Here is a 21,223-nt window from a genome sequence, read left to right as displayed (position 1 = left end):
GATGGCTGTGTTTCAGCCCCTCCCTCCTGGGGTCTAGTACAGCCAATGCATCCCCATTTACTTGAGGCTGATTTGGCTGTTAAAGGTGGCCATGGCCTCTGTAAATTATTCTCAGACTTGGGGCTGTAATGTCATTCACAGTGATGGATGCCTGATCCCATGAGAGGTTTTGGTCATTTCTGTGTTTCAGTTGATCCACAGTTATTCACCTGGATGTTAATGCTGACAGGCTATCTTGGTTGACTCCATCCCTGAGACTACGTGGACGCCCTTCCTGGGAGAACATACCCAGTGCCCTCTGGGGTGCAGTGGAGGTTGGTGTGTATGTATGTCTGTCTTAGCGGGCCTCAGATTATTGCTTCCTAATAAAATTCTGATAGCTGGGCCCCATCAATATCTCAAATACATGTGAGGAAACGTTAATTTAGAATCAATTTTAGAATGTTTCAGACTGTAAAGTCCTTTTAACTAGATCTCTGGCGAAGATGTAGGAGCACTTTATGGGACTGTAAATTTCATGTTGAACCGTCTTCGTGAAATACACATCTCCCCTACCAACAAGCTGTTCTCTCCATATCAATCATGGCCCTGCAAGTAATGTTTCACAAATATTCTGTAAATCACAGAAAACCCCATGATAATGTGAAATATGACTTTCACTTGTCTGTTAGACAAAAGAATCACACATGCCTCTCTCCCATCAGCACTAACATTTGTTATGGATAATAACACTTTCAATCACAACTATTTTTGGAAAACGGGTTTATTTTAAACCTTCCCTCCCCCACTGAAAACACTCTCCCAAGGACACAGACTCCTACAAACCACAGCCCATTAATCCAACTATGGAATGAGAACTTTTTCTTCCCACTAACTTAAAAAAAAAAAAAAAGTTGTTTTTAAAAGAGTTAGCCTAAAAGCCAACGTATAAGATTGAGTAGCGTTTTACCTTGGCTGATTGGCGTAAGAGGGGGCTGGGTCTCTAAAGGCCCAGTCTCTGATGCTGTGTGAGGTGAGGCAGAGAGAGGCCAGATTTTTCTCTGGCATCTTCGTATCCACTAGAGCCTATGGTCCTTTTAGTCACTGGCACCAGCAGAGAAGCCAAAGAGCTGCAAATATATTTTCTCAACTCCATGACAACATAGCTGGATCCTCCCTGTTTGAGCAGCAGGTGGCCAGTCCTAGAGGAGTATTTTGAACGTCACCATAGCCATATGGGTGACAGAGGCTCACCCTGCCTCCAGATGACTGCTGGGAAAGCAAAGCCTCCAGCATAATAACTACAGGCCTTGCACGGTTCTGAATACTTTGGTAACCTGTCTGTTTTACCTTCTCTGTAGCCAGCTTCAGGACTGACTGATCATGACTTCTATAAAGGAGCAGGCAGCAATCAGCCGGCTCTTGAGTTTTTTACAGGACTGGGACAATGCTGGCAAAGTCTCCAGGAGTAACATCCTCAACAAGTTCATCGAAGCCAACCAAGGCAAGACTGCCCCTGAGCTGGAGCAGGAGTTTTCCCAGGGAGCTAGCTTGTTCCTGGTCCGCCTGACCACCTGGCTGAGACTCACGTATCCTTTGCTGAACAGGAAGACAATTAGGTGGTCCATGGGGTCGCTAGGAGTCAGACATGACTGAGTGACTTCACTTTCACTTTTCGTTTTCATGCATTGGAGAAGGAAGTGGCAACCCACTCCAGTGTTCTTGCCTGGAGAATCCCAGGGACGGGGGAGCCTGGTGGGCTGCCATCTCTGGGGTCGCACAGAGTCAGACACGACTGAAGCGACTTAGCAGCAGCAGCAGCAAAAGAGAAAAGGAATGAAGACTGTTGAGGGAGCGCTTCCCCTGACTATCTCTCAGATTTTAGAACAGGATGTAATAGTGATCAAAATACCATCCCCGAAGTCAAGAACTCCCTCAGCATCCTGTCTTTCCAGCCTGTAAATATATCCTTATTCTCTCTGCTAACCTCTCTTGCTCCCATCAGAGCTGAAGTGGGTGTTCTTTGTCTAGGACCAATCTTCTATCTGTACTATGCTTGAATCCCCTCCTGTCTCCCCAAGGATTTATTCATTCTCTCCTATAGACTTTACTTTTGCCTTATTACCAGGTTTTTAAAATATATATATACATATTTTTTAAAATTTATTTGGCTGTACTGGATCTTAGTTACAGCATTTGGGATCTTTAGTTGTGGCATGTGGGATCTAGATCCCTGATCAGGGATGAAACCCAGGCTCGTTGCATTGGGAGCATGGAGTCTTAGCCACTGGACCACCAGGGAAGTTCATCCTTCCCAGCTTTTTCATCAGCATTTATGTATGCTTAAATCTCTTCTAACTTAAAAACTGAAATTCAGTCCTTGCTGGAACCTATATTCCACCTTGCTTCTGCCCTTTGTGCTGAAGCCTGTGGAAAAGGCTGTTGACCTTCCCCACCTCCCTTTCTCCTCCACCCACTGCAGTCTGACTTCTGACTCCTCCGCTCCACTGATGCAGGTCTTGCCAAGGTTACCAATGCTTTTCTAATTGTGAAACCCAGTGACCACATCCTCAGTCCTTATACATGACCTCTCAGTGGCATTTGTCACACAAACCATTCCCACTTCTCAAAACACTGTTTCCTAAAACTAATGTAATGTTTATGTAAATTGTACCTCAATTAAAAAAAAGGAAAGAAAAAGAAGCCCTGTAGACCACATCACCAAACACACACACACACTCACACACACACACGCACTCTTCCTGTGGTTTCTGTGATACCAATTCTCTTGGTTTTCTCCTTTCTTTCTGTCCATCCTGCTGCTCTTCAGTTCAGTTCAGTTCAGTCGTGTCTGACTCTTTGCGACCCCATGAATCGCAGCACACCAGGCCTCCCTGTCCATCACCAACTCCCGGAGTTCACTCAGACTCACGTCCATCGAGTCGGTGATGCCATTCAGCCATCTCATCCTCTGTCGTCCCCTTCTCCTCCTGCTCCCAATCCCTCCCAGCATCAGAGTCTTTTCCAATGAGTCAATTCTTCGCATGAGGTGGCCAAAGTACTGAGTTTCAGCTTTAACATCATTCCTTCCAAAGAAATCCCAGGGCTGATCTCCTTCAGAATGGACTGGTTGGATCTCCTTGCAGTCCAAGGGACTCTCAAGAGTCTTCTCCAACACCACAGTTCAAAAGCATCAATTCTTCAGCGCTCAGCCTTCTTCACAGTCCAGCTCTCACATCCATACATGACCACTGGAAAAACCATAGCCTTGACTAGATGGACCTTTGTTGGCAAAGTAATGTCTCTGCTTTTGAATATGCTATCTAGGTTGGTCACAACTTTCCTTCCAAGGAGTAAGCGTCTTTTAATTTCATGGCTGCAGTCACCATCTGCAGTGATTTTGGAGCCCGAAAAAATAAAGTCAGACACTGTTTCCACTGTTTCCCCATCTATTTCCCATGAAGTGATGGGACCAGATGCCATGATCTTAGTTTTCTGAATGTTGAGCTTTAAGCCAACTTTTTCACTCTCCTCTTTCACTTTTATCAAGAGGCTTTTGAGTTCCTCTTCACTTTCTGCCATAAAGGTGGTGTCATCTGCATATCTGAGGTTATTGATATTTTTCCTGGCAATCTTGATTCCAGCTTGTGTTTCTTCCAGCCACCCCTTAAACTTTGGTGTCCTACGGGACTCTAGGCACAGCCATCTTCTCTGCTCACTCTCAGATTCTCCCTAAGTGATCTAACCACTGTTGGGATGTTGCCATCACTCCAGTTTAAGGACTCTCAGTTGTGTCCCCTGCCCACATTTCTCTGGAATCTGAGTTTCATATCTTTTAACCCAACTGCCACCTCCACTTGTCTCCCACAGAAGGACTCTCACGTCTCTGGCTTGGGAAGCTAGATGAATGGGGTGTCATTACATGGGAAGAGAATACAAGGAGAGGAGTGAGTTTGGAGTGGATGTGTTTGATTGGGGACATGTTGTGTTTGAGCAGCCTGTGCTCAGGAGCCCCAGCAGCAGATGGGGGCCGAAGACAGATGTAGTCCCCATCACGGTGGTAGTTTGAGTGGTGGGTGGTAGCATTATTCATCTCAAACCTTTTCTTTTATTTATTTATTATTTATGTATCTTTGGCTGGGCTGGGTCCTGGTTGCTGTGTGTGGGCTTTCTTTTCGTTGTGGTGAGCGGGGGGCTACTCTTCGTTGCGGTGCACAGGCTTCTCGTTGCCATAGCTTCTCTAATTGTGGAGCACAGGCTTTAGGCACATGGGCTTCCGAGGTTGCAGCTCACAGGCTCTAGAGCGCAGCTCAGTAGCTGTGGTGCAGGGACTTAGTTGCTCCACGGCATGAATCTTCCCAGATCAGGGACTGAGCCCATGTCCTGTGCTTTGGTCGGTAGATTCTTATCCAGTGTACCACCAGGGAAGTCCTCAGACCTTTTTCTTATGTATTTGTCTCTTTGCCTGAACCCTCTCCCTTAAACCTCCTCTTTATTTGACCAATTCCTCTCTATTATTCAGGTCTCAATCCAGGCATCACTTTCCCAGGAAGCCCTTTTCAGAGTCCCAGATTAGTTTATGTTCCCCTGTTAAATATATTCATGGTGCTTAACGTCTTATTACCTGAGATATTGATCTCTCTTCCCCCACTGGATTGTAAACTCTACAAGGGCAAGAATTACATCTGTTCTACTCATGTCTGTATTTCTAACGCCTAGCACATGCCTGGCACATAAAGGGTGCTTAACACATGTTTGTTGAACATGGGAATGATTAAACCAGAGAACCTGCAACTAAGCAGAACTAAAGGCTTAGGTAACCACAGCTTTCTTTTTTTACAGTTAATCATTGATAAAATTATTAATCAGACTCAGACCTAGGACACAGTCCAAAAGGAGTACTCTGAATACATCTTTGGGTTAACCCCAACGTTCTTAGACATTAATGTGCATAAAAGAGGTTTTAAATGCAGATAACAAGTCTACTCCCCCCACACGACCCCCAGGTTTTGATTTAGTAGATTGAGGGTGAGTCCTTGGAGTCTTGGTCAAAAAAACGCTGGGTGACTCTGATGCCAGTGATCCACAAGTGGTGTTTTGAAAAACATCAGCACTACCATCTGACTTTGTCCCCTTAACTCATGACACTAACCTCACCAAGGCTGTCACTAACCTGACAACATTTTCCATTCGACCAAAGGGTGACGCGAGTAAGGCAGAGTCATATGTGTTCAGAGACAGATCCTAGCTTTATTTAAAACTGTGATATTGATTGATTGATAAATGTGAACCATTTTTAAAGTCTTTATTGAATTTGTTACAATGTTGTTTCTGTTGTTCATGTTCTGTTTTTTTTTTTTGGCCATTAGGCATGTGGGATCCTAGCTCCCCAACCGGGGACTGAACCCTTATACCCTGCATTGGAAGGTGAAGTCTTAACCACTTGACCACCAGGGAAGTCCCAAAACTTTAATACTTTATTCATCGTGGATATTTGTATTATTTTTCTTTTTTTTAATACTGCAGGAAATATTATTTAGTCACTGAGTCTTTTGATAGCCCCTTAAATTTCATACTCGAGGGAATTCCCTGGCACTTAGATTAAGATTCTCCACTTTCACTGCCCAGGGTGTGGGTTCAATCCCTGCTCAAGGAACTAAAATCCTGCAAGCCACGTAGCATGGCCCCCCCCCAAAAAAATCCTACTGGAAGAAAGTGAACCACTCGCCTCACACCCAAGCCCTGGCTCTGCTTGACCTGGCTCTGCTTTTAAAGCTCTCCTCTCCTCTCCCTTCTCCTATCACAGTTTCTCAGTAACCATTACAGGGTCTTTCCTAAGTTCAGTTCAGTTGCTCAGTCGTGTCCAACTCTTTGCAACCACCATGGACTGCAGCACACCAGGCTTCCCTGTCTATCAACAACTCCTGGAGCTTGCTCAAACTCATGTCCATCAAGTTGGTGATGCCATCCTCTGTCATCCCCTTCTCCTGCTTCAATCTTTACCAGCATCAAGGTCTTTTCCAATAAGTCAGTTCTTTGCATCAGGTAGCCAAAGTATTGGAGCTTCAGCTTCGGCATCAGTCCTTCCAATGAATATTCAGGACCGATTTCCTTTAGGATTGACTGGTTTGATCTCCTTGCAGTCCAAGGGACTCTCAAGAGTCTTCCCCAACACCACAGTTCAAAAACATCAATTCTTTGGCACTAAGCTTTCTTTATAGTCCAACTCTCACATCCATACATGACCACTAGAAAAACCACAGCTTTGACTAGACAGAACTTTGTCAGCAAAGTAACGTCTCCACTTTTCAATATGCTGTCTAGGTTGGTCATAGCTTTTCTTCCAAGAAGCAAGTGTCTTTTAGTTTCAAGGCTGCAGTCACCATCTACAGTGATTTTGGAGCCCAAAAAAATAAAGCCTGTCACTGTTTCCATTGTTTCCCCATCTATTTGCCATGAAGTGATGGGACCAGATGCCATGATCTTAGTTTTCTAAATGTTGAGTTTTAAGCCAACCTTTTCACTCTCCTCTTTCACTTTCATCAAGAAGCTCTTTAGTTCCTCTTTGCTTTCTACCATAATGGTGGTGTCATCTGTGTATCTGAGGTTATTGATATTTCTCCTGGCAATCTTGACTCCAGCTTGTGCTTCATCCAGCCTGGCATTTTGCATGATCTATTCTGCATATAAGTTAAATAAACAGGATGACAATATACAGCCTTGATGTACTCTTCTCCCAATTTGGAACCAGTCTGTTGTTCCATGTCCGGTTCTAACCGTTGCTTCTTGACCTGCATACAGATTTCTCAAGAGGCAGGTTAGGTGGTCTGGTATGCCCATCTCTTTAGAATTTTCCACAGTTTGTTATGATCCACACAGTCAAAGGCTTTGGTGTAGTCAATAAAGCAGAAGTAGGTGTTTTTCTGGAACTCTCTTGCTTTTTCGATGATCCAGTGGATGTTGGCAACTTGATCTCTGGTTCCTCTGCCTTTTCTAAATCCAGCTTGAACATGTGGAAGTCCTACCACCCCTTAAATGTTAGTGTTTCCAAGAATTCTCTCTTCAGCCCTCTTCTTTTCTTCCTCAATCATTGCACTGGTTAACTGAGGCGTTGTACCATTTTTCTCCATATCCTGAGTATCAATCAGAGCACCAGACATTTAGTCGACAGTCAACGCTTATTGAATGAACAACGTGTTTGTTTGTTTGTTTTGTCACGCTGCACAGCTCGTGGGGTCTCATTTCCCGACCAGAGACTGAAAAGGCAACCAGGGAACTCCTGAGCCACGCTTTTAATATATAGTTGTATATTCAGTTTCTACACCTGAACTTTATAATTTCCTAACTTTTTGTGACCTTGTCATACAACAGAGAAAACAGACTGGCTGAAGACACACAGCATTTTGAATGTCTCTTCAAAATGCTGTATTTTGAATCAGTGACCCCAACCCCCACCCCACTACTCTCCAGCCCTCCAGTTATGGTGGATTTGAAGGAAAACAAATCAATATAGCATCATCATGTTTTATAAAATTGACTGCCACCTCCTTCCACCTTAGCTTCAAACCCCTTTTTAAAACTTGAACTTCCAGAACTGATCAGTAAAACTAAGGATGTATATATTATAATGGCAAAAATGATTAGTTACCATATATTGAGTCTTTTTATGCTCTAAGCACTGAACTCTGTGTACCATACGAATATCTCATTTGAGCCTCACATCAAGCCTAATAGGTGATTGGTATTGACCCATTTTATAGATTAGAAGGATGAGCCTTGAAAAGGTTGACTAATTTACTAGTAGGCACAGAGATGGGGAGGGCATGGCAACCCATTGCAGTATTCTTTCCTGGAGAATCCCCATGGACTGAGGAGCCTGGAGGGCTACAGTCCATGGGGTGGCAAAGACTTGGACATGACTGAGCGACTAAGCACAGCACAGCACAGCTACACAGATAGGCACTGGCCCCAAATCCAGACATCATCCACTCTACCTCAGGGTCTCCCTGCCACGGTCCCACTTCCAATACCATCTAAGGAGACCGTCTGGCAGGATGGCCTGACAGTAAGAACTCGGACTCTGAGTTAGGCTGCCTAGGTTCAAATACCAGTTCCATCAGTGAACTTGGGGACCTTGGACAGGTCATGATAACCTGTCTGCGGTTATCTCCTCGTGAAGGAAGTAGAAATACTGATAGCATCCACTGCAGGGTAACTGAGACCAGGCAGGCAAAGCCGTTCGCACAGGGCCTGGCACACAATGAATGCTTAGCACTTGCTAGCTCCTGCTGATAGCTTGGCAGAAGTGGCAAACTTCTGGAACTAATTGCTGGAAATAATGGACCAGAAATACATATAGTGAGTGGTTATGATAATAAGGCTAGCCTGGGACAGAGGAAAAAGAAGGTGTCAAAAGTTGGCCAGCCTGCACTGAGGAGGCATGGGGCAGGAATTGGGGCGCAGGTTTCAGGGAAGCAGGGTGATGAGCTGGTAGCCTGGCCCCAGCTACAATGGCAACAGGCAGGGGAGCCTGGCTCCAGAGCAAACACTGTTTTTGCAGTAAAGAGCCTTTCCTAATGAGCCAATCTGTCTCTACTTCTATTGGCACCCTGGGAACCAGGGTGCAGCAGAGATAATTTGCCTCATGCACCCTCCCTTCCCAACAAAGCACCATTACCTCCAACCCATTACATTAGCCTTTATCAGTCTTGGAAGCTCTCAGTCATCCTCCATGAGCTGCAATAATTTCAGCTAATTTCTTAAGTGTTCTAAGAGCCCGTGATGTGTTATGAGCCTAGTAATTGTTGACTGGTTCCTCTTCTGTTGTGGCTTGATTTCATACCTTGCATCCAAGCTGATGCGTGCTCTGGGTGCTTTATTACATTGAAGCTTTTTGCAAAAGCTCACATTAAAAAATAACATTAAGTACTGAGGTTCTTTTAAATCAGAGTTTAATTTTTCCACCATCTCCTGTTGTTCTTATTAGGAAGACACACAATTCTTCATAAAGATAGTGACCTCCCGTATAAAGCTTTGAGCAAGGCAAAATTGAAAATTAATGATGAAGCTGATTATTTTTTAGAGAAGTCCAAGAATGAGGTACAAAGTAATGAAATGTGCTGAGACCCAAGGGTACAATGGTCATGGCATAGGGAGGATTGTGAAATTGACCCCCAGCATTCTTCCTGCACCTTCTATTCATCAGAGCTTCTTACTCTCTAGAGAGCCCATCAGGGCCAGGGTGGTTGAACTGCCCCAGAAGAGCTTCCTGGAGAACCATGAACACGCCTGCCAGCACCCCTCATCCACCTGTCCCTTCAACCTAGTAGTCCCTCTCAGATAAAGGACGCAGTTCAGCTGTTGGTCATCCTGGGCCATAGGTGGTATCAGGGATCAGACACGGGATGGAAAACCACCCTGAAATTCACTCTTTAACTTGTCGTACAGCTACATGACTGGTTCGCCTTTAGATAAGCTGCTCAGGTCCATTGGCGTCTTCCTATCAGCTGTAAGCAGGTGAGTTCTGTTCTAGAGAGATTCTGGAGTCTCAGTTGCCTACCGGGCTCACGGTGTCCTTGGCATTCCCACCCCATGGGACCTTGACTTTCTTTTATCAGTGGGTATCTAGTAGCCCTGAAAATGTACCCGGAGGTGGTGGCACCTGTGGTCCTGGTCTAGTTGCTTCTCCATCTCATGTGCTCCATTGATACTTTGCTAGTCAGCATCCTGTTGGTTGTGAATTACAGGAAACTAACTCACACTGGACCTGGGATTCCCTGATGGCTCAGATGGTAAAGAATCTGCCTGCAATGAGGGAGACCTGGGTTCTATCCCTGGGTTGGGAATATCCCCTGGAGGAGGGAAAGGCTACCAGTATTCTGGCCTAGAGAATTCCATGGACTATATAGTCCATGGGGTCACAAAGAGCTGGACATGACTGAGCGACTTTCACTTTCAACTCATACTGGACAAGGAAAATGTAAACATTATTAGCCCACCTAACTGAAATGTCTGGAGGATGGAAATCCATATTTCCAGGTTCACTAGATCCAAGGGCCCAAAAAATATCAGTAGTTGGTCACTCCTGCTTTTTCTTCATTTCTCAGCTCTGTTCTCCTCTATATTCATAGACCTCCATGTGCTGTGGTCTTCAGACGCTCCAGACTTCCATCCTTCTAGCTCAGTCACATCAAAAATAGAGCACGTAGGACTTCCCTGGTGGCCCAGTGGTTAGAACTCCATACTTCCAATGCAAGGGGGCACAGATTTGATCCCTGGTCAGGGAACTAGGATTTCACATGCTATGAAGTGCAACCCCCAAAAAAATTTTTTAAGAGAACATGTGAAAAAAAGAAAGCATGTATTTCCCAAGGGTTCCCAAGAAAATCCTGAGCCTCATTGGACCAACTTATATCTGGCCCCAAATCAATTACTACAGTCAGGATGACATACTCTTCGTCATCTGCTCACCCTCCAAAAACCACACGGCTTATGAGTGGTGAAGGGGTGATTCCCTAAGGGACAGTTGAGGTGTTTTTTTCAAGAAGAGACACAGATGTTGGAAAGTCAAGCACAGGAAATGGCCATTGTATTTTACTTTCACATTTCCTTCTGGCAGGAAGAATTTCCTAACTATTGTATCACTTAATCCATGAAAATTTCCTGGATAGGAGGACTATATGAAGAAAGGTCCTTGAGATCTCTTAGAAAGGTTCAGTTTGGTTCAGTCGTGTCCACTCTTTGCGACCCCATGGACTGCAGCATGCCAAGCTTCTCTGTCCATCACCAAATCTCAGAGCTTGCTCAAACTCATGTCCATCGAGTCACTGATGCCATCCAGCCATCTCATCCTCTGTCGTCCCCTTCTCCTCCTACCTTCAATCTTTCCTGGCATCAGGGTCTTTTCCAAAGAGTCAGTTCTTCACATCAAGTGGCCAAAGTATTGGAGTTTCAGCTTCAGCATCAGTCCTTCCAATAAATATTCCGGACTGATTTCCCTTAGGATGGACTGGTTGGATCTCCTTGCAGTCCAAGGGACTCTCAAGAGTCTTCTCCAACACCACAGTTCAAAAGCATCATAACCTTAGAAAGGTTAGTGCCAAGGAACTTGACAAGTGTCTTATTTCTACTTTTCTATTTCTCTGGACAGTAATCGATACCTCATAGAGTTTCTTGAGGTTGGAGGGGTCCTAACACTCTTGGAAATACTCGTGTTGAATAAGATCAAGGAGGAGGACAAGAAGGAATCCATCAAGCTACTTCAGGTGATTGCAAACTCCGGCAGGAAGTACAAGGAGCTCATCTGTGAAAGCTACGGTGGGTATCATGTAGGACGAGGGTGTCACTCCCCACCCCCATCTCCCTGGGGACCCCCAGAACTGCTAGAGGAAAATGCCCCAGGGACCTGGCTGCACAGGAAGCATTCTGTAGTGTGGACTCACTTAGCTCCCATCCATATTCACCACCAGAAGACCGAGATTTATGACTTTCCTGATTCATCATTTGCTCATATCTTTTCGTGGTAGTTTTGGAAATACTTCATTTCAAATATATCCTCTTTCATGCATCCATTCAGCAAAGAGTTATTGAGTCATTTGTGAATAATTCTAGAAATAAAATTGAACTAAAATTGTTAAATATGGTGCTAGGTATACACTAAATTGGGCTTCCCTGGTGGCTCAATGATAAGGAGTCCACCTGCAATACAGGAAATGCAGGTTCAATCCCAGGGTTGGGAAGATCCTTTGGAGAAGGGCATGGCAATCCACTCATTATTCTTGCCTGGAGAATCCCATAGACAGGGGAGCCTGTGGGCTATAGTCCATAGGGTTGCAAAGAGTCGAACACAACTGAAGCAACTGAGCATGCATGCATACTCTAAGGTGCTGGGAATACAAAGCTAAATAAAATACAGTCCTTATCCTCAAAGAGCTTCCAGGGCAGTTAGGAGAGGAAGTCACCCAGTCACTTCAGGGTGTTCCCCAAGCACTCTGCTTGAGACATGCACAGGAGAGGCTGTCTCCACGCACCCCTCTCTAAAGTGCATCCCTCACTGCCCTTCTCTCATATCTTTCTGAGCCTTGGTGTATTTATTCATAAAATGGGACTAACACCTCTCTTTCAGTGTAGTTTCCAGGACTAAATATAGTAGAATTTGTTAAAACATTTAGTGCTGACTGCTACCTATGTGTTAGTTATCATACAACCATCAAACAGGCAAGTTTTATTTGTGCATTTTGCAGAGCCATTTTAAATTTGAAAGCAGATTTTGACAAGCTAACATGCCTAGGTTGAAACAAAATCCTCCGGCTACATACCCATGAGATTAAAAAAACAGTGATGCAGCATGAGAACAGAGCCTCGATGTTGCTTTGAACAGGACTGGTTAAATAGATCTTAATTCTATTATCTCATATTATATAACCTCAAGTGAGGATACTTTTCATAAACCCCTTCCCACCTAGCATCTCCTCTCTCCTTTGCTCAGGTGTACGATCCATAGCAGAATTTTTGGCAAAGTCCAAGTCAGAAGAGACTCAGGAAGAAGTGCAGGTCCTGCTGGATTCTTTGATCCACGGTAATCCCAAGTACCAGAATCAAGTGTACAAAGGTCTGATAGCTCTGCTGCCGTGTGCGTCCCCGAAAGCTCAGCAGCTGGCCCTGCAGACACTCAGGACTGCCCAGGTAAGCCCAGGCCGCACGCTCCAGTGATTCTGATTCCAACTCAGTAATCTGACAATTACCTTCCACAGTTGCACTCCACACAGGCATGAGAAACAGAGCTCAACCTCCCACTGCCTGTCTGCTGTTCAATCAGCGTTATTTCCAGAAGGCCAGAGCAGGGCAGAGAGTTCGTGTCTCCCAGCAGACTGATTTGTCCTGTTTACTTAAGGATCAGAAAGATGTTGGCAGACTTAAAAGTGGTTGAGACAAGCAACAAGGATGATGGAAGGACCGTAGAAAAGATTAAAGGAGTCAATTTGATAGGGAAAGAAGCAGGGTGCAATTGTAGGCTGCATGTAAGTGAAGAAAGGAGCCAGATCTCCAGTGCATGGGAACACTGCATTTCTTCCATCAGCTCCTGCCTTCCTCTGGGTGCCCTGGCATACAGAAAAGTCAGCTTTGGGGCATGGTGATGACCACATGAAGACATCATGCCTAGTGAGGCAGGGACACCATGCCTGCAAGAGAGGTTTTGAGATGAACCATCTCAAGCTCTCAGTACAGCTCCAGGAGGGGCTGCAGGCAGATAGACAACTAAAAGATCAAAGAGGGCCTTCTCTGGTGGTCCAGTGGTTGGGACTTCACCTTCCAATGCAAGGAGTGGGGGTTTGATCCCTAGTTGGTGAGCTAAGATCCCACATGCCTCATGGCCAAAAAGCAAAACATAAAACAGAAACAATATTATAGAAAATTCAATAAAGACTTTAGGGAGTTCCCTGGTGGCTCAGTGGTTAAGAATCCGCCTGCCAATGCAAGGGCCATAGGTTCAATCCCTCAGCCATGAGGAATCCACATGCCTCGAGGAGAGTAAGCCCATGTACCACAACTACTGAGTCAGCACTCTAGGGCCTGACAGCCACAGCTACTGAAGCCTGTGCCCCCTAAAGCCCAAGCTCTGCAACAAGCCACCATAATGAGAAGCCCAAGTAGCACAATGAAGAGTAGCCCCAAAATAAAGAAAGTAGCCCACAACTAAAGAAAGCCCCACATCCATGAAGACCCATCACTCTTAAATGGTCCACATTTTTAAAAAAATCTTAAAACAAAAAAGAAAGGCCATCAAGAAGACACCAGTTTTGGACTTTGTGGGTGAGTTGTATTCCACCAAGAGAACAGGAAACATGGATTTGATTTTGGAGGAATTAGGTTTTTACCCAATAAACTTGATGAGTCTCAGTGGCTCCCAAGGGCCCATGTGAGCAGCAGGCCAAGTTGGTTGCAAAGATATAGATGGGTCACTTGTGCAAACAATACTAAATCCTGAGCCCCGCTCCCAGAGAATCTGACAGCTGTCAGGGGGCCTTTAAGTTTCCCCAGGCAATGATGATTCCTAGCTGCATTGAGGAATCGCTGCTGGGGACATCTAGTAGAGATGCCCACAGGACAGCAGGAAATTAAAGTCTGAGGCTCCAGAGAGACTCGAAATGAAGATGGCCTTTTGTTGGAGTTTCTGAGTGGAGAAGTGGTATCTGAAAGAGTAGAAGTAAGTAAGATCACCCAGGTAGAGTGTACCAAGTAAGAAGAGAAGGAACACCACCAACATTTAAGAGATGAGCTCAGAAAGAAGACCAGTAAAACATCTAATTAGCATTATTATTTCCAGTTCCCATGTTTTAAGTGCCTCCTTCACTGTGCTCAGGGCTTTACTTACACTGTCTCTTTCAGTCTTCACAATGGCTGATGGAGACAAGGACTATTATCCCCTCGACGGGTGATGGAACCAAGACTTAGAAGGATGTTCAGTGACTTATTCAAGGCCTCACATGGAAGATATTTACTAAGTGACTATTAAATCCAGCTCTACCTCAAGACCTTATTCTCTCCATATACCATGCTGCCTCTTTGAAAAAGAACCAGAAGCCATAAAAGGAGAACAGAAAAACACAGATCTGTGAAAATGAATGGAAAGGAGTTTCAAGAAGCAGGACATGATCGGCTGGCTCAAATACAGTAGAGAGATTGTGTGGGTACAACAGAAAGCTGGGCCCAGCAGGAGAAGTTTTGGTGAATTGGGGGACTATCCAATGGCAGGAAAACAAAAATTATAGCCTCCTGTCAAAGGATGCATGGAGGACAGAGACGTGGCTTCCCCTCGGAAGCTTAGGTATAAAGAGGGAGCGAGCAGTAGTGAGAAGAGACAGAGTTGAAGGGCAGTTGCACTGAAGCTGGGTGAGCGTGAGGATGTTTAACGCCGAAGCACAGGAACCCTATGCACAGGCAGGGGTGGAAGATGCAGACGGGGCGGGGGGCTGCCTGATTGGGTGAGGTCTTGCTGAAGAAGAGACTTAGGATCTTAGATGAGTTCCCTTCTCTCGGGCCTGTGCCCATCCCAGATGGCCAACTGGTGTCTGCACTTCTAGCAATGGCCAGCTAGCCTCCACTGAGTGCCTCCTGAGCCAGGCGGTCCAGTGGCAACCTTGGCAGATTCTCGGGAGATTTCCGGCTGCCCATCTCCACCCCTCCTCTCCAGAAGAAATGAACCTCTTCAGTGTGGGGGCCAAGACCCCGAGACTCACTGCTGCTCGCCCGTCCCCGCCAACTCCCCATTCAGCCAGGCCGCCTGGCTGTTTGGAAGTCAGCTTTTCACTTCTCTCAGGTGGACTAGATGGAAAGAGTAACCACCTTGTTCCCCTGTCTGTCTTGCCAGTCAATCATCGGGACCACACACCCTAGCATCGTGGACTGCGTGCTGAAGGTGCTATGCACGATGCACTTGGAAGTCCAGTATGAAGGTAAGGGAGATGGGCGGGTCTGCTCCAGATGGCCGAAGGTGGCCACGAGAACTGGGCAGACTGGCTCTGAGACGTTTTCTCCTATTCACAAAGAGCCTTATTGAGTGTCCGAGACAGCCTCTGCAGATGGAAGGTGCTGCCTTGGTACTGATGGGCAAGTTATGCAGAAAATGACAGTCACATTCTGCACTAGGAATCAGCCACATGCTCTTGCAGTTGTTAAAATCTTCCTGGGTCCGGGGCTGGCTCTGGTTCCCGGACTTATGTGGCACATCCCCTCCAATAGAAATCACCCTGAGGACTGTTCTTCTAAGAAACTAGATTGAATAATGGTAGTATTAATAGGTTTTTATTTATTGGGGTCGCCTATGCGCCAGCCACTTTCCATGCATCATTCCATTTAATTCTCAAAATAACCACAAGAGTATAGATTCTGGCACATATTAGATATTCAAATGTTCAAATGAATGAATGGTGGGGGTTGGCATTTTTATGTTTTTCAAGCTAAAGCACTGAAGCACAGAGAGATGAAGGATGCTGTTACACACGTTTATACAGCTAACCAGATTCAAACCAGAGCTGTCTGACTCCAAAGCCTGTGCTTTTAAAATGTAGCACATGGCAGGTGTTTATAGGATATTATTTTTCTTCCCTGCTCCTACAATGGTTCAGAAAAGGGAGATTCTGTTTTCAACAGGAGAGATCAAAGAGGGATTCTCTGAGAAGGTGGTATTTGAGCTGAGCCTTCGAGATGGGAAGGATTAGGGAAGGTATAAAAAGGAGGACAGCATTCTGGAAAGGAGCCTGGTGTCAAGGCCTAGACACGGGAAAGTACAAGATGTGTCTAGGGAATGGCAGGGAGGCCATTTGGTGGAGGTTTGGTAGAGGTCTCACTCCAGGAAGACCTAGGAAGGTAGGCCAGGACCAGATCGTGGAGTTCCTAGAATGCCAGATGGCATTGCAAGCCAGCACTGCAGGGAGACTAGAGGCTGGAGGCCAGCTGGAAGGCCTTTGTTCAGACAGCAAAATGGACTGTGCTGATCTAGCTGGGGAGAGAGGCCCCAGCAAGAGAGAGGAGGGATATGACTGGGGACCACCTAGGTGGCCCAGCCAAGGAGGCCAGGACAGGGAGGCCTGCCAGACATGAAGGGCCACCTGTGTCCAGGAGGACAGGCTGAACCCCCAGGTCCAGGAAGCCTGGGGGTGGGGCAGAAAGAGTATACAGGCAATGGGGTTAAGGTATGCACATGAGATCCTGGGGTTCACTCCCAACCTAGATTATTTTTTCAGAAGCAGTGTTGAAATTGAATGTCTGTCTTATCTTGCCTTCAGCAGCACTGTCTACTTTGTATTTGTTTGACCCCTGCAGGGATGCATGGGCACCTATGTTGATTAGCAGTGCCATGTTGGAATTGGTTCCAGCGGGAGCAGAGTCTCCTAGCTGGGGAGGAGTCACCGATGAGGGAGTGGAGTGGTGGAGGCACCTAGGTCAAGGTCAGGCCCAGTAGAGAGTTGTAGCTGGCACTGGAGCAAGGGGGTGAGCTGGCGGTAGAATCATGTCAGGAGACTTAATCATACAACCCGGAGAAGACTAGATTGCGTGGCTCTGTGACCTCCCTCCCCTCGCCCCACCTCCATGTGGCAAAGTGACCACTCCCACTCATCCATCACTTCTCAGCTTAAGCCTTCTTCACTGAGGCCTTTCCAGACCTGTCTTCAACCCTATCCAAATGTCAGCCTGCTTCCTTTTCCCACCGTGCACCCCTCTCCCCTCCAGCACCTCCCTCCCCTGGAGCAGTTATCTCTAGAATATACAGCCCTTTACATAGACAGTGAGCAGTTTTCTTGTAGCTCACGTTGTTTGCTCCTAAGACCCTCAGCACAGTCCCAGCGTAGGTTAGGTCCTGGGTACATGTCTGCTGACTGGAGGAGAGAGGGAGTCCTCCCATGCACACTGTATTAGTGAGCAGCTTCAGGCCTGGGATGGGGTCTGATTCATCTTTCTCCAGCTCAGGGCCTGGCAAAAAAAGGGTGGTACACACTAAAAGTTTGTTGAATACATTTATGGAAAAAATGGCTTAGCTTCAGTTTTTCCAATAAGCCCTCCAGAGCTGAACTGGCCTAGCTTCTTCCCATATTGGACCCCATCTTGAGTCCCTCTGTTTTTATTACTTAACAACCTACTCTGTCAGAGGCCTCAGGGGCCTGAAGCTTTGGACTGCCTTCTTGGTTTGATGTCTGCTGGTGTGATAACAGCAAAACTGTGCACCTAAAAATAATTTCAGATAAGCCAGACTCATAACAGGGTACAAGAAACGTCTGTTGAATGAAAGAATTACTCTTCCTTTTTTTGTTACCAGGCGCTTTCAAAATAGTCTTTGTGTCCCTGGGAATTCAGAGCTTGCATGTGCATTGATTGTCCACTAGGGGGAACTCTTTCACAAGATGGGTGGAGCGGAAGTTAAGGGCAAGAATACAGTTCTCTGGAGAAAGAAATGGCAACCCACTCCAGTATTCTTGCCTGGAGAATCCCCACGGACAGAGGAGCCTGGCGGGCTACAGTCCATGGGGTCGCAAAGAGTCCGACACGACTTAAGCGACTTAGCAGGCAGGCATACAGTTCTCAGTTTCCACAGCAACTCCTCCAAGGGCAGGGGCGGGAAGGTCTGACGGGCCTTAGGTGGGGCCCTAACAGCAGTGACTGGATAGGACGTCCAGAGATTAATTTCTCTGAGTTTGAGAACACCAAATTGCATGGCCAAGGTGGAGGACTCCCTGCCACCAACCCCCGCCCCCAGGATGATGGCAACATCAGGGGACACAGATGATATGGCTAAAGGGACTAACCTTTGTAAGGGTAGTTTGTTGTTGTTTTTTTTTTTTTAAAAAAAAACAAGTATTGACGAACATTTGTGGTGTGCCAAGTACTATGCCAAGCCCTGGGGTTTTGTTTGCCTTTGTTTGTATTGGAGGAGAAAAAGGAATAGTTTGCAGGAGGAAGGTATGGAGGCTGTGGCGGATGGTGGACATAGAGGGAGGACATCCTTCCCTGAGGAGGCTCCAGGGGAAGTGGGCTCTCAGGGAGAGTCCCATTGAGAACAGAAGGTGAAGAGGCTCAGAGGGCCTGGTGACCCTTGCCCTTTGCCATGGGTGTCTGCGATGGAGAGGCCAGGAGATGACTTCACCTCCTTTTACACTGAGAACCCCACCTTCCCACCTCCAAGCCTACCAACCTGCCTGGCAGGCCACCTACCTTCTCTCTTCTCTTTCCCTTTACAGCTGAGTGTCCCTGCTCCCGTCACAGGCACCCCCTTCTTCTGCTTGTTCTCTGAAGCACATTCCCTCAGACTTCTCTTCTGAAGCTGCCCCCTCCCTTTTTCTCTGGCAGTTCATCTCCATTCACATGTAGACATGCTCTGTAGATGGCAATTATTCCTCAATAAAGCTGATAAAATTTTTAAATATTTTAAAAAATAGGCTACATATCACCCATCTTCAAAATGAGTCCCTCCTTGCTAACCTATGGATTAAACAATATGTAAAAGACATAACCGCCCCCCCCCAAATAAGATTAATTTATCCTGCTTAGGAATGCACAGTTCCAAGTTCCTTGACTTCAAGTTCCCCTCCAGCTCCATTTTTCCATTTGCTTCCTACATGATCTCACAGTTGCTTTTGACCCAGTTGGTCAAAAAACAACTCGCTCTCTTCTCTCAGCTTCTGTGATACAATATTGATTTTTCCTCCTGCGGTCTGGTTTCACCAAGTCTCCTTTGCTGGTTTTTTCTATTTCTCTTACTAGACTGTTGGGTCAGCCTATGTCTCACCTCTTTAGCAACACCTTCTCCCTGTGTGATTTCGCCTGTTGTTGTTCAATCTCTCAGTCATGTCCGACTCTGCGACCCCGTGGACTGCAGCATGCCAGGCTTCCCTGTCCTTCACTATCTCCCAGAAATTGCTCAAACTCATATTCATTGAGTCAATGATGCCATCCAACCATCTCATCCTCTGTTGCCCCCTTCTCCTCCTGCCCTCAGTCTTTCCCAGAATCAAGTTCTTTTCCAGTGAGTCAGGTCTTCACATCAGGTGGCCAAAATATTAGAGCTTCAGCTTCAGTATCAGTCCTGCCAATGAATATTCAGGGTTGATTTCCTTTAGGATTGACTGGTTTGATCTCCTTGCTGTCCAAGGGACTTTCAAGAGTCTTCTCTAGCACAACAGTTTGAAAGCATCAATTCTTTGGTGCTCAACCTTCTTTACAGTCCAACTCTCACACCCATACGTGACTACTGGAAAAACCTAGCTTTGACTAGATGGACCTTTGTCAGCAAAGTGATTTTTGTCTAGTCCCATGGCTTTACACACCACATGTATCTGTTATGTATTCAGCTACCAAGTCTGTACCTCTGGCCTTGATCTCTCCCCTGAAATCTCCATGAATGTCTAATAACATCTGAAATGTATAGCCAAAACAGAACTCTTGATTTTTGTTGTAGGAGAACAAGAGAGTGATCATATCCTAGGTCTCTGGAGAATCCCTGGGACAGGCCACCAAGTAAGAGTCCTTGGCTTCTCCCAGGAAAAAATTCAAGACTGAGTCAAAGTAAAGTGAAAGCAGGATTTGAATTCCATAGGCAGAATATAGTCAGACTCAGAAAGTTTGAGCCTCCCTTGGGTGCAGGAGGGGTTAGTTTTTATGGACTGGGTCATTTCATAGGCTATTAAGTGGGAGGATTATTTATTTGAGGGAAGGAGTAAAGATTTCTAGCAATTGGGCCACCACCCATTTTTTGACCTTTTAGGGTCAGCCTTGGAGCTGTCATGGGGCCTGTGGGTGTATTATTTAGCATATGCTAATGTATTACAAAGGACAGAAATGGTATGGACCTAACAGAAGCTTAAGATATTAAGAAGAGGTGGCAAGAATACACAGAAGAACTGTACAAAAAAGATCTTCATAACCAAGATAATCATGATGGTGTGATCACTCACCTAGAGCCAGACATCCTGGAATGTGAAGTCAAGTGGGCCTTAGAAAGCATCACTATGAACAAAGCTAGTGGAGGTAATGGAATTCCAGTTGAGCTATTTCAAATCCTGAAAGATGATGCTGTGAAAGTGCTGCACTCAATATGCCAGCAAATTTGGAAAACTCAGCAGTGGCCACAGGACTGGAAAAGGTCATTCCAATCCCAAAGAAAGGCAATGCCAAAGAATGTTCAAACTACCGCACAACTGCACTCATCTCACGTGCTAGTAAAGTAATGCTCAAAATTCTCCAAGCCAGGCTTCAGCAATATGTGAATCGTGAACTTCCAGATGTTCAAGCTGGTTTTAGAAAAGGCAGAGGAACCAGAGATCAAATTGCCAACATCCGCTGGATCATCGAAAAAGCAAGAGAGTTCCAGAAAAACATCTATTTCTGCTTTATTGACTATGCCAAAGCCTTTGACTGTGTGGATCACAATAAACTGTGGAAAATTCCGAAAGAGATGGGCATACCAGACCACCTGACCTGCCTCTTGAGAAATCTGTATGCAGGTCAGGAAGCAACAGTTAGAACTGGACATGGAACAACAGACTGGTTCCAAATAGGGAAAGGAGTACGTCAAGGCTGTATATTGTCACCCTGCTTATTTAACTTATATGCAGAATACATAATGAGAAACGCTGGGCTGGAAGAAGCACAAGCTGGAATCAAGTTTGCTGGGAGAAATAGTAATAACCTCAGATATGCAGATGACACCACCCTTATGGCAGAAAGTGAAGAGGAACTAAAAAGCCTCTTG

General features: G+C 45.8%; 1 protein-coding gene across 2 annotated transcripts in view; it reads left to right on the top strand.

Annotated features, from left to right (window-relative positions):
* ARMH1 (armadillo like helical domain containing 1) overlaps positions 1–21,223 on the top strand; it is a 61,341-nt gene that overhangs the window by 15,985 nt on the left and 24,133 nt on the right. For both annotated transcript variants that reach the window (XM_025288866.3, XM_025288868.3), the window contains exons 2-7: positions 191–314; positions 1,341–1,568; positions 9,427–9,495; positions 11,129–11,295; positions 12,467–12,663; positions 15,350–15,434. In XM_025288866.3, the coding sequence (XP_025144651.2) occupies positions 1,363–1,568; positions 9,427–9,495; positions 11,129–11,295; positions 12,467–12,663; positions 15,350–15,434 (724 nt within the window). In that variant the 5' untranslated portion in view covers positions 191–314; positions 1,341–1,362. The remainder of the gene's footprint in view (positions 1–190; positions 315–1,340; positions 1,569–9,426; positions 9,496–11,128; positions 11,296–12,466; positions 12,664–15,349; positions 15,435–21,223) is intronic.

The sequence above is a fragment of the Bubalus bubalis genome, chromosome 6, assembly GCF_019923935.1.
Source record: "Bubalus bubalis isolate 160015118507 breed Murrah chromosome 6, NDDB_SH_1, whole genome shotgun sequence".
Lineage (NCBI taxonomy): Eukaryota > Metazoa > Chordata > Mammalia > Artiodactyla > Bovidae > Bubalus > Bubalus bubalis.
The sequence above is the reverse complement of the archived record's forward strand: the minus strand, read 5'-3'. Positions and strand labels throughout refer to the sequence as shown.